The sequence below is a fragment of the Notolepis coatsorum genome (genome assembly GCF_963971535.1).
Source record: "Notolepis coatsorum genome assembly, chromosome: 8".
In the NCBI taxonomy this organism is placed as follows: Eukaryota; Metazoa; Chordata; class Actinopteri; order Aulopiformes; family Paralepididae; genus Notolepis; species Notolepis coatsorum.
This window is the reverse complement of record NC_140172.1, coordinates 137,747,600-137,761,155: the sequence shown is the minus strand read 5'-3', so window position 1 is coordinate 137,761,155 and position 13,556 is coordinate 137,747,600. Positions and strand designations below refer to the sequence as shown.

Sequence of the window (13,556 nt, the reverse complement as noted above, 5' to 3'; positions counted from 1 at the left end):
ACAAGTCCAATAAATAAATAGATTCGGTCAGTACAAAAAAAGTGCACTTTTGTAAAAAAATAAAATAAATCAAGGGGTCAAAGCCTAGAATGATGTTTTATAAGTTAACTGGTGTGAGATATGAGCCTGACTCCTGACTCTTACAGTCCAAACAACACAACAACTAGTTTTCTTCTTCTCATGGCTTGAAGGGCAATGCCTCCCTTTCTAAGAACTCACATCTTCCTGTGCCCCAGGACAGTTCAGTCAGTATGTTCTTCCTGTGCCCCAGGACAGTTCAGTCAGTATGTTCTTCCTGTGCTCCAGGACAGTTCAGTCAGTATGTTCTTCCTGTGCCCCAGGACAGTCCAGTCAGTATGTTCTTCCTGTGCCCCAGGACAGTCCAGTCAGTATGTTCTTCCTGTGCTCCAGGACAGTTCAGTCAGTATGTTCTTCCTGTGCTCCAGGACAGTTCAGTCAGTATGTTCTTCCTGTGCCCCAGGACAGTTGTCAGTATGTTCTTCCTGTGTCTCAGGACAGTTCAGTCAGTCAGTATGTTCTTCCTGTGCCCCAGGACAGTTCAGTCAGTATGTTCTTCCTGTGCCCCAGGACAGTCCAGTCAGTATGTTCTTCCTGTGTCTCAGGACAGTCCAGTCAGTATGTTCTTCCTGTTCCCAAGGACAGTTCAGTCAGTATGTTCTTCCTGTGTCTCAGGACAGTCCAGTCAGTATGTTCTTCCTGTGCTCCAGGACAGTCCAGTCAGTATGTTCTTCCTGTGCTCCAGGACAGTTCAGTCAGTATGTTCTTCCTGTGCCCCAGGACAGTTCAGTCAGTATGTTCTTCCTGTGCCCCAGGACAGTTCAGTCAGTATGTTCTTCCTGTGCCCCAGAACAGTTCAGTCAGTATGTTCTTCCTGTGCTCCAGGACAGTCCAGTCAGTATGTTCTTCCTGTGCCCCAGGACAGTTCAGTCAGTATGTTCTTCCTGTGTCTCAGGACAGTCCAGTCAGTATGTTCTTCCTGTGCTCCAGGACAGTTCAGTCAGTATGTTCTTCCTGTGCCCCAGGACAGTTCAGTCAGTATTTGTGAACACACACCATTCTCTCCTAAAGCTATATATACATCAAAGAGAACCCTCCAATCAGTGACGACGATGAGTCTTGGGATTGATGTGTGGGGTGTTTGGGGGACTGGCTGTTCGGGGGGGGGGAGGGATACACATGCCTTCAAGCAACATTGTACTTATTGTATGCCTATTCTAATGTCTGCACTTTAACGTTGCACTACTTCTATTGTCTTTTATAACTATTCATATGTCTGCAATTTATGCATAGTTTTTATTCTGTCAACTGTGTGCTGATTTTATGCCCATCTATCTTCATTTTATACTAATTGCTGTGGGGCACTCTGGACTGCAGTCAATGTGTGAAAAGTGCTATATAGATAGTTATTCATATTTATGATTATTATATTGTAAAAAAGAATTATGCATTGAAATGTCGAGTCTTGTGTGGTTTTTCTACCTGGTAACAGACACCAACAAAACCACTCAACTATTTCCACAAACAAATCCCTTGACAACATGCACACAGTGACCAGTTAGTTCTCGACAGCACAGCTGAGAAATAAAACTCATGTCCCTCCTCAGTGAAATCAATATTTCTTTTAATATATTTGTTTCCAAAACATACATATAAAAAAAAAAAGTTTTATGTTGCAAATATATATATATATTTTTTTAGAAAAGAAAGAATCTCTAATTTGATATAACAGATATAACAGTACTGAAGCAGAGAAACAAAGGGGTGACTTGCATGGCGCTTTGTAAAGTCTAGTTATCAAGATGAGTTTAGCAGTGCATATAAAATATGGTTTCCATAGGAATAAAAACAAAAAACAAACAGAACAGTGCATCCAATATAATCTATACTGTAGTTCTAACAAGAGGAACCGTGTCAACAGCATCCGTGTCCAGAGAAGATCTACCACATTGATACGAGTACTTTACTCCGAGTACTCAGGGATACAAAGTATTTATATGAGTACTTTGTTTTGAGAACTCGGTGATACAAAGTATTTATAAGAGTACTTTGTTTTGAGAACTCGGTGATACAAAGTATTTATACGAGTACTTTGTTTTGAGAACTCTGTGATACAAAGTATTGATACGAGTACTTTGTTTTGAGAACTCGGTGATACAAAGTATTGATACGAGTACTTTGTTTTGAGAACTCTGTGATACAAAGTATTGATACGAGTACTTTGCTTGATAGTGAAATGTTCGACAGCTACTTCATTCTGTAGAGGGTTGGGGGGGGGGGGGACGCATTCTCTATACACAGTTAAAGGTAGGGTCTGTAATGCCGTCAAACAGCAACCTCTAAGCTAAAGAGCCCCACTTGGTATTGTACTTTGTTTACATTTTTAGTTTTTGCGCTGGTGTGTAGGTTAGAGTTCAGTAACTTACTATACTGTGAATCTCTCCAGACCGCTCTTGGCAGAGCCTGATGTGTGGCAAGTAACCGCAACCCCTCCCCCAGGTAAGTCAGAGAGGCGAGTACTGGTACAGAGAGCGGAGTACTGGTACCGAGGGCGGAGTACTGGTACCGAGAGCTTGAGTACTGGTACAGAGAGCTTGAGTACTGGTACCGAGAGCGGTACAGAGAGCCGAGTACAGAGAGCCGAGTACTCGTATAAGTTTGGCGACGTTGAAATGATGATCAATTACATTAGAGAACAGTGGACAAGGTAGTTAGTATAAATAAAAAAAAAAGGCACTTTATGTTTTCTGTAAAGTGACTCAATATAGAAAATAAGGCTTCAAATGACCCATTTCTTCATTCTGCTTGTAGGAACACCGACACACTAGACTGACACCGTTAAAGAAGTACAAACATCCCCCGCGTGGTCAAGCTATACACCCTTATATACACAAGTATCTCGTCCATCTCTTTGATCATATTACAGGATGCACACGAGAGTTCGCAGGAATGGCTATCCCATGACACGCATACATAGTGCAACTCGGGAACAAGTGACAAGACTGTTGCTTTTTTGTATCAAACAGGTTAGTATAGTATATAACAAGCAAAGAAACAAAAGTTAGAAATGGCACAATCTGGAGTTTGCATCGCAGGAAACAAGGACAGTGAGGCATCATGTAACATATCAGTGTGTCAGGTCGGATGCTGGAATTGCATCTAGTAGGGATGTCCGATATTCGCATTAAAATGTAATATCGGAAATTATCGGTATCGGTTTAATTTTTTTTTTTTTTTTTACATTTATTTAACCTTTATTTACCCCAGGCAAGCAAGTAAGAACAAATTCGTATTTTATTTATTGTCAAAAGTATGCATAATGTTGCGTTAATTCCATGACAAGAGATATAGGGACCCTGCATATATCGGTATCGGTTGATATCGGTATCGGAAATTAAGAGTTGGACAATATCGGTATATCGGATATCGGTAAAAAAGCCAATATCGAACATCCCTAGCATCTAGTGATATTTGCATCGGGTTCGAGTTTGCATGATGGGCTCCTTGAGGTTTCGAGGAGTATATACTGTACACATGGTTTCGAGGAGTATATAATGTACACATGGTTTCAAGGAGTATACTGTACACATGGTTTCTTTCAAGGAGTATATACTGTACACATGGTTTCAAAGATACTGTACACATGGTTTCAAGGAGTATATACTGTACACATGGTTTCACAACAGACACATCTGGATCCATTCAAACACTAAAGTATTCCCCAGTAATGTGTGTAACCTTTCCACACTGTATTTTACATTATTGCTACTAATCTGTCTATCTGTGGCAAATAATGTTGTCCGGGCCATTTCTAATTTCAAACATTTTATGAATTCTCTTATATTCTGTAATGTTGAAATACAGAATAACAAAGCCTAATACAGACAGACAGACAGGAAGTGGCCAATCCCTAAAATAAGGGGACATTGAATTTTACTTGGTAGGAAGGTGAACAGCGTATCAAGAGAGTGCGCAGCACCCTGTGAATCAAACCATCCTGTGCTTTCCTTTCCTCCTCCCAGATAGACCAGGTCTTCGGTGGAGGATCACATGGACAACCCTTTCACTGCCACTACAGAAGGTTAACCCTTTACTATCACACTACCAGTGTGATAGTAAAGGGTTAACCTTCTGTAGTGTGGCAGTGAAAGGGTTAACATGCTGTTGTGTGGCAGTGAAAGGGTTAACCTTCTGTGTATTGTCGCAGTGAAAGGGTTAACCGTTTGGTGGTGCGGCAGTGAAAGGGTTAACCCCGATAGGACCGCTTTGGTACACAAACACACAGAGGTGTTTCAACCACATAGTCACACGTGTCAACACCTGCGTCCGACACAGAACCTGCCCATGTAGTTACTGACGAGATGTTCAACCTTGACACAGTATAGAACCTGCCCATGTAGTTACTGACAAGATGTTCCACTTGACACAGTATAGAACCTGCCCATGTAGTTACTGACAAGATGTTCCACTTGACACAGTATAGAACCTGCCCATGTAGTTACTGACAAGATGTTCAACCTTGACACAGTATAGAACCTGCCCCTGTAGTTACTGACGAGATGTTCAACCTTGACACAGTATAGAACCTGCCCCTGTAGTTACTGACTAGATGTTCAACCTTGACACAGTATAGAACCTACCCATGTAGTTACTGACGAGATGTTCCCCTCGACACAGTATAGAACCTGCCCCTGTAGTTACTGACGAGATGTTCCCCTCGACACAGTATAGAACCTGCCCCTGTAGTTACTGACGAGATGTTCAACCTTGACACAGTATAGAACCTGCCCCTGTAGTTAGTGACGAGATGTTCCCCTCGACACAGTATAGAACCTGCCCCTGTAGTTACTGACGAGATGTTCCCCTCGACACAGTATAGAACCTGCCCCTGTAGTTACTGACGAGATGTTCAACCTTGACACAGTATAGAACCTGCCCCTGTAGTTAGTGACGAGATGTTCCCCTCGACACAGTATAGAACCTGCCCCTGTAGTTACTGACGAGATGTTCAACCTTGACACAGCATAGAACCTGCCCCTGTAGTTACTGACGAGATGTTCCCCTCGACACAGTATAGAACCTGCCCCTGTAGTTAGTGACGAGATGTTCCCCTCGACACAGTATAGAACCTGCCCCTGTAGTTACTGACGAGATGTTCAACCTTGACACAGTATAGAACCTACCCATGTAGTTACTGACGAGATGTTCCCCTTGACACAGTATAGAACCTGCCCCTGTAGTTACTGACGAGATGTTCCCCTCGACACAGTATAGAACCTGCCCATGTAGTTACTGACAAGATGTTCAACCTTGACACAGTATAGAACCTACCCATGTAGTTACTGACGAGATGTTCCCCTTGACACAGTATAGAACCTGCCCCTGTAGTTACTGACGAGATGTTCCCCTCGACACAGTATAGAACCTGCCCCTGTAGTTACTGACGAGATGTTCCCCTTGACACAGTATAGAACCTGCCCCTGTAGTTACTGACGAGATGTTCCCCTCGACACAGTATAGAACCTGCCCCTGTAGTTACTGACGAGATGTTCCCCTTGACACAGTATAGAACCTGCCCCTGTAGTTACTGACGAGATGTTCCCCTCGACACAGTATAGAACCTGCCCCTGTAGTTACTGACGAGATGTTCCCCTGCCAGTTTTTCCAGTCCATTAATCAGCTGCTTTGGTCTTAGGAGGCGACCCGCTATGTCCCTCCCGTCTTCGACTGATGATGACACGAGTGTCCGTTCTCGGGACGGGGCTGATGGATGTGTCCCGCCTCTCCACTGATTTTGTATTCGTTTTCGACGGACAGAAACCGTTGTTGAGGATAAACCTTTTTTTCTGGAACGGACAGCACACGTCGTCGTTAGCCAAAGCTGTCATTTTTGTGCAAACGCACGAGTAGACGTTAGCCAGGTTCTATTTAGAAACAAATCTGTTTTCTCTCTGTGTGGCCGCTCCCTTAGTCCACAAAAACCTTGTTAGTTGATTAGTAATTTCCTGTACTTTTAAATGGACTATGGAGACGCATGCATACGGACTGCAGACACGCGGAGGTCTGTCACTCTTCGGGAGGCTGCAGGGCACAGCCTGGCTGGACCTCGGGGGTCCTGGTGCTGCTCAAGCCCTGGCCCACGCTGCCCCCTAGAGGCGCTTGTGGGGTTTTGTCTCAACATTGTGACAAAAGTCGGTTAGCAACATTCCCTTGTACTAATAATATTAATAATAATCACTGTACACAGTGTAATTACAAGCATGTGTAACATACATCATGCATATGGAAGAGCCCAAACAGTTACGATTGGCTTAAATTAAACAGATTCCAAGTTGGTTTATTTTTTTAGCCTGCTCTCTCTCTGTCGTGGTCAAGATGTTACCCTAACGCCAGGCGTCCCACGCAACAGATTGGGGCATAGTGTCAAACGACACGCAGCACAGCTGTCAGCGCCGATTACGGCACAGCGGTCACAAGAGCTGTGGTTACAGGGAGAATATTTCATCAACCGGATTGAAAATCATTCAGATTGGACACTCGACCGTTTACACGGACACTAAATGAAGTGAACCGTGTTTACCTGCCCCCAGTGTGTCTTTCTTTATTAATAATAACTGTCAAAGTGAGGTCAGTTTTGTCGTAGGTGAATTTCAGCTGTTACTCCTATTCTACCCTGTAAGCTACCGATTAACAATAAGGCCTGTTTTGAAATGTTGATAAGATTGTAGAGTTGGGTGCGTTCTGAGACAGCGGCCTGCGTCTGGAGTTCCCCTCCAGATGTATTTTAGAACCTGGTTTTAAAATGTATTTGAACCAAATTCAGCCATAGAACTACATGCGTCAGCCATAGTACTATAGACCGTCAGCCATAGAAGTACAGACCATTAGTCATAGAACGGGTGGGACACAGACACATGGCCAAGTGTGTGCAGAATGTTGCATAATGTGATAAAGAAATGTAATGATTGAATGAACAAGGACATACATTCATAGAAGTGGAGCGCAGATGTTCTAGACATCAGTCAGAGTGACACGCCTGTGAGCCGCCAATAGGGGGCAGAGTGCCACGCCTGTGAGCCGCCACTAGGGGACAGAGTGCGACGCCTGTGAGGCGCCACTGGGGGGCAGAGTGCCATGTCTGTGAGGCGCCACTAGGGAGCAGAGTGCCACGCCTGTGAGGCGCCACTAGGGGGCAGAGTCACTAGGAGGCAGAGTGCCACGCCTGTGAGCCGCCACTAGGAGGCAGAGTGCCACGCCTGTGAGGCGCCACTAGGAGGCAGAGTGCCACGGCTGTGAGGCGCCACTAGGAGGCAGAGTGCCACGGCTGTGAGGCGCCACTAGGAGGCAGAGTGCCACGGCTGTGAGGCGCCACTAGGTGAGGCAGAGTGCAATGCCTGTGAGCTGCCACTAGGAGGCAGAGTGCCACGGCTGTGAGGCGCCACTAGGTGAGGCAGAGTGCAACGCCTGTGAGCCGCCACTAGGAGGCAGAGTGCCAAGCTGTGAGGCACCACTAGGAGGCAGAGTGCCACGGCTGTGAGGCGCCACTAGGAGGCAGAGTGCCACGCTGTGAGCCGCCACTAGGAGGCAGAGTGCCACGCTGTGAGGCACCACTAGGAGGCAGAGTGCCACGGCTGTGAGGCGCCACTAGGAGGCAGAGTGCCACGGCTGTGAGGCGCCACTAGGAGGCAGAGTGCCACGGCTGTGAGGTGCCACTAGGTGAGGCAGAGTGCAACGCCTGTGAGCCGCCACTAGGAGGCAGAGTGACTGATCAATGCGTGAACCACTAAATGACTGAGTGAGTTAGTATGAATGAGGTGCTTTGCAAGCCTTTTTGGAGTGAGACATATTCTGCTGTAGTCCTGCACTCTGACGACAGGAGACACACAGAGCGGCAGAAAAACATGCTGCTCACTCTGCACATCCCTGCCGTTGCGATTCCACTTCAGGGTCAATTCTGAACGAAAACAAGAAGTGAGAGACGCTTTTCTTTCGGTATCTTTTCTATGAGGAGAATGATCTCTAAGCAGCTCATAGAGACGTAATTTTATTCATTCCGTTTGGGTCCACAGCGTCGCCCTTGTCACAAAGGTTCAGCGAATAAATAGAACTAGAACTACTAGAAATAGAACTACAGCGACAAAGGTGTGAGGATGAAATGAGGTGTGAGGATGAAATGAGGTGCGAGGATGAAATGAGGTGTGAGGATGAAATGAGGTGTGAGGATGAAATGAGGTGTGAGGATGAAATGAGGTGTGAGGGATGAAATGAGGTGTGAGGATGAAAACAGGTGTGAGGATGAAAACAGGTGTGAGGATGAAAACAGGTGTGAGGATGAAATGAGGTGTGAGGGATAAAATGAGGTGTGAGGATGAAAACAGGTGTGAGGATGGGCGGCTAAGTGGCGCAGTGGGCAAGGCGCTCGCCACTAACGCAGGAGATGCTGGGTTCGAGTCTAGCTCTCGGCGTTGCTTCCGGCTTGGCTGGTCATTCATACTAATACAATTGGCAGTATTAGGGGGTGGGAAAGCCGGTGGGTGGGGATCGGACGTTGTGGACAGCGACTCCTACAGGTCGGTTGGTGCGCCTGTACAGCAGAATCAGGAAGTATTGGGGGCAGCATGAGCCTCCCACGCGTTACTCCTCGCCACTGAGAGATCACGCTGTACAGGTGAAAAGATGCGACGGCTGCCTCCTCGTGTACCGGAGGGGACACGTGATGCAAGGCTTCGTCCACATTGCAGCCGACCAGTGGGAGGCATGGTCTAGCAACATTCGAGACAGGGGAGGGAAGAATTGGATAATACGAAATTGGGATGGAAGAAAAATTGAAAATGGGGAGAAAAAAGTAAAAAATAAAAAAAAAACAGGTATGAGGATGAAAACAGGTGTGAGGATGAAATGAGGTGTGAGGGATGAAATGAGGTGTGAGGGATGAAATGAGGTGCGAGGATGAAATGAGGTGTGAGGATGAAATCAGGTGTGAGGGATGAAAACAGGTGAATGAGTGAGTGATGAAAACAAGTGAAGGAGAGGCATGAAGGCATGTGTCCGTTGCGTTTGCGATGACGTCACTGACCGCTCCCAAGCTCTAGAATCCCAAAGTGAAATTCCAAGGAGATGTTTGAGATATTTTGTCAAAGTGGTTTTAAAAAATGCAATCTAAGCGTCGGGGGGGGGGGGACCGGCTTCGGTCGGCTCGCACGAGCAGGAATGAAATAACGCAACCATGTCCGCTGGAGGAAGACTCGGATGTTAATGTAAAAGTTAATGTCTCCGTATTGAGTTTTGGTCTTGGAAGAAGAAGCAGTGTGGGGACTTAGCCCTGCTCCAGACTGTCAACCGCCTGGACGGCGGAGTACGAGGGCGCGGCCGGCGCCTGGCGGGTGAAGAAGGAGGCAGCTCTCTTCGGCTTCACACGCTTGATCTCCTTACCTGAGGAACAACCACAAATAGACCTTTAAACAACCACAAATACACCTTTAAACATCCACAAATACAACTTTAAACATCCACAAATACACCTTTAAACATCCACAAATACACCTTTAAACATCCACAAATACACCTCTAAACATCCACAAAAAACATCATATGGTTCCTGATGAACTGAAACTCTACTGGACTCCTATGGTTCCTGACCTGATGAACTGAAACTCTACTGAACTCCTATGGTTCCTGACCTGATGAACTGAAACTCTACTAGACTCCTATGGTTCCTGATGAACTGAAGCTCTACTGGACTCCTATGATTCCTGACCTGATGAACTGAAACTCTACTGGACTCCTATGGTTCCTGACCTGATGAACTGAAACTCTACTGGACTCCTATGGTTCCTGACCTGATGAACTGAAACTCTACTGGACTCCTATGGTTCCTGATGAACTGAAACTCTACTGGACTCCTATGGTTCCTGATGAACTGAAGCTCTACTGGACTCCTATGGTTCCTGACCTGATGAACTGAAACTCTACTGGACTCCTATGGTTCCTGATGAACTGAAACTCTACTGGACTCACCATTATCCACGTAGCTGATGGTGTTTAGCGCCTGAACCCGACTACACACCACACTGCTTTGTCGTCGCAATTTCCCACGACGTCCACCTCGCGCCCTGTCGGTGCTGCCATCCTGTGGTTTGGTGCTGCCGTCCTGTGGTTTGGTGCTGCCGTCCTGTTGTCTGGTGCTGCCTTCCTGTTTGGTGCTGCCTTCCCGTTGTTTGGTGCTGCCTTCCTGTTTGGTGCTGCCTTCCTGTTGTTTGGTGCTGCCTTCCTGTTGTCTGGTGCTGACTTCCTGTTGTCTGGTGCTGCCTTTCTGTTTGGTGCTGCCTTCCTGTTGTTTGGTGCTGCCTTCCAGTCCTTCGGTGATGCTGTCCCCTTTTCCGGTGATGCCGTCCGGTCCTCCAGAGCTGCAGTCCTGTCCGGCAGGCTGCCAGGCGTCGGTGGTCTCTGTGTCCGCTGCTCCCCCTTCAGACGCAGACCTCAGCTCCACACAGAACTCAATGAAGCCACTCATCAGCTCTGCCTGGAGGAGGAGGAGAAACAACCGTTAACCGTGTTCAGCAATTCTCAAGTGGTCAGAAATTGTGTTCTAAGAAGAATTATAAAAATAATGCTAAGACACAATTTCCCCTAAATTATCTTAAGTTTGTCAGGTTGTTTCCATCTTACAGCTATCAGTTTTTTGGCTGCTGTAAATCCAGCAAGAATGAGTATTTTTTGTTGTATAGGAGCCGGAAGCTGGGAGATATAATTCAGTAGTAGTGTCGTTGCAGATAGTGGGGTATAGTCAAAGAGCTATATCTGAACGTTTAGAGGTTATGGCTTTCCAAAAACGAGCGACCGGTGGACAATCCCAAAACATGTGAAGGTAAGTGCCAGTGGCTCCCAGGGCGCACAAGGTGAATGGCACAAGGTGAAAGCTCTGGATGTCCTCTTCTCAAAATGACTACATTTTCCATCATTCAGCGACAGCCGCTAATTCAAAATGGCGGATCTCCACGATCACAACAACACATTTCAAAAACTAAAATCTCACTAATAACACTTTAACCTATTGGTAAACAAACATATTGCTGAAAATATACACTATGACTGCTGTTGTGACATGGTTATGTTTACTCTTGAATACGTTTGAAAAATAAAACGCTAATTATGTGAGACTGATTTATGACGTGATGTCATTTTGGAACCGGTACCGGTCCCGTCGGGTGGAAGAGGTGAAGAGGGCCTATAACTACCAGTCATTTGGATCATTGTCCTTCTTTAGAAGTAAGGAAATAAGAGCCCTATTGACGTCCCTCAAGAATTCCCCCTCTCAGCTCTCCGTGTTTAATCATCTCATGCAATAAGGGACATGTTTATCCTAAATAAATAAATACAAATGATCATAAAAAGAAATGGTTACATTTTGCACTAAATCGGTATAACAACTTTGATCATAATGTTCTCTTATTCACTATAAACGTATGATCTAATTTCAATGGACGCCTAACCGAAATGTGCACTACAGATTTGTGACACATGCAACTAGTTGACGGACAGTGACTGTGCTGAGTAAGGACTAGGGCTGTCTTAAATACTTCGAAGCTTCGATCGATGGGCATGGGCTTCGAATATGAAAATAAAATTCGATTATGTAAAGAATTTTTTTTTTGTGCAAAATCAACTCTGTCTCTCTTTGTTAACACTTTGATCGCCGGGGTTAAATTCATAATTTACCATCCATCGCCAGCCCTATTTAACATGGAGAAGTTCCCCTTCTTTGCAGGGCTATAACTTTTTAAATTGTATTGCTAAATTGACATTACCATGGCCCATTCAACGTCCTATATCTATTGTTCAGGGTGTAGCAACGTTATACTTTTTCATTCACATATTCATACTAAAATACGGTCTAAAGTATAAGTATGTTTTTATCGTTTTCTGCAGCTTTCTCCAGAACTTGATTTATAGCCCCAAATGCATTATATTGATGATCAAATACAGTTTGATAGGAATCTGTGCGAGATAAAAAATGTCAACTGGACGTGCTTCTAGGAGTTACTAAGTATGATCTGATGTTGACCGGATGGGCGGGGGGTCGTTTATAATTCCGTGGGCAACGTTATATCATTCATCTAGTGTGGGTGATATGATCATTAGAGCAGTTAGTAAAGAACACGTTGAAAAATAACGCTGGATCTTACCGTATCTTCCTCGCGCCGTTGGACGATGAGCGTGGAACTGAAATATTCCTATTATGGGATGTAGAAATACCCAATCCATTTCCAGGTTGTATAATAGTATATACGTCCAAATCATGTTGTTTATCGAGTTATTTGCAACCGATCGACATCCAGTGTGTCAAGATGGAGTCCTGCTAACGATAGCGAGTGCCCGGACGAAATATGGGTGAGCACCACTTCATCCGCATCACTTCCTGTGTGGGCGATCGGCCGATCGGCCACCAGATGGCGCTCTTGAACCGTTGGATAGTTGAGAGGGGCTCACCAGTACATATAATGTCTCCGGGGGAGAAATATGATTTCGATCACAGATTTTTGAAATATTGATATCAAAGACGCTGTCCAGCGTCTTCGGCAGAATAAGCATGGCGGGGAAAGACGCTGCACAGCGTCTTCGGCGATTAAAGTGTTAATTACAACAAGCAATGCTGTTTGTTATTTAAGATGAGGTTGGACTCGGCACGGACAGATTTGTGTTCATTGTGCTGCTTTTATAAAGCCTCAAATGACGGCTTACAATATTTCATGGAAGCAGTGTTTAGTTTGTCTAAGATTTAAAAAGGTTTAAACTTTACAGCACTGACAAAGTTGAACAAAGTGCTGTACAAGTCCCACAACAACAACAAAAAAATGACAATAATTATAATAATAAAAAAATAAATTTGTTTTTTTTTCTTTTTCCGAAGCTTCGAATTAAAATCGAATCTCGGCCCCGAAGCTTCGAATTCCAAAAAAAAATCGAAGGTCAGCCCTAGAAAGGACTCTCGATCAACATCACTGGTATGAAACAGGGCCAGGGTCCCAGCCGGCTAGCGCCCTGCCTTGGAATGCCAAGCGGTCTAATGACCCGACAGAATAAAGCCTTTACAAACAATTTGTAAAACCTTTGTTTGTAGGGACAACAAGTCACAGAGTGGGCAATCAAGAAACACTGGCTCAGTTGATTTGACACTAATGCCTAATGTATACTCGGACACCAAAGTGGTTACAAAGCGTGCAGCGACCCGGCCGACACGCAGCCAAACAATTTAACGGCGCGACAAATCGACACAAGCGGACGTGGAAGGCGCAGAGCTGTGATTGGCCGCTGCCCTGGGCCGGGATGGGTATGAGTTCCTCTGACATACTTCCGTATTTACCATTCATAATCCCGGGAGCTTGGCCGGAGCGTTCCATTATCGATCATGATTAACTACGTTACAAACATGGACCAAATCCAAGAAAGACTGTCCGAGGAAGTCCGACGATATAGCCATTTGTACAACAACAATGAATGTTGTTGTTTACATGTTGCGCGTATCCCCTCCCTACTTC

At 45.3% G+C, this 13,556-nt stretch overlaps 1 protein-coding gene across 2 annotated transcripts in view; it reads right to left on the bottom strand.

Annotated features, from left to right (window-relative positions):
• Nucleotides 1–5,502: 5,502 nt before the first annotated feature.
• The window catches only part of frmd8 (FERM domain containing 8), a 35,985-nt gene continuing 27,931 nt past the window's right edge, over nucleotides 5,503–13,556 (bottom strand). For both annotated transcript variants that reach the window (XM_084320817.1, XM_084320818.1), the window contains exons 10-11: nucleotides 10,036–10,540; nucleotides 5,503–9,450 (exon numbers count right to left, since the gene is read on the bottom strand). In XM_084320817.1, the coding sequence (XP_084176943.1) occupies nucleotides 9,335–9,450; nucleotides 10,036–10,540 (621 nt within the window). In that variant the 3' untranslated portion in view covers nucleotides 5,503–9,334. The remainder of the gene's footprint in view (nucleotides 9,451–10,035; nucleotides 10,541–13,556) is intronic.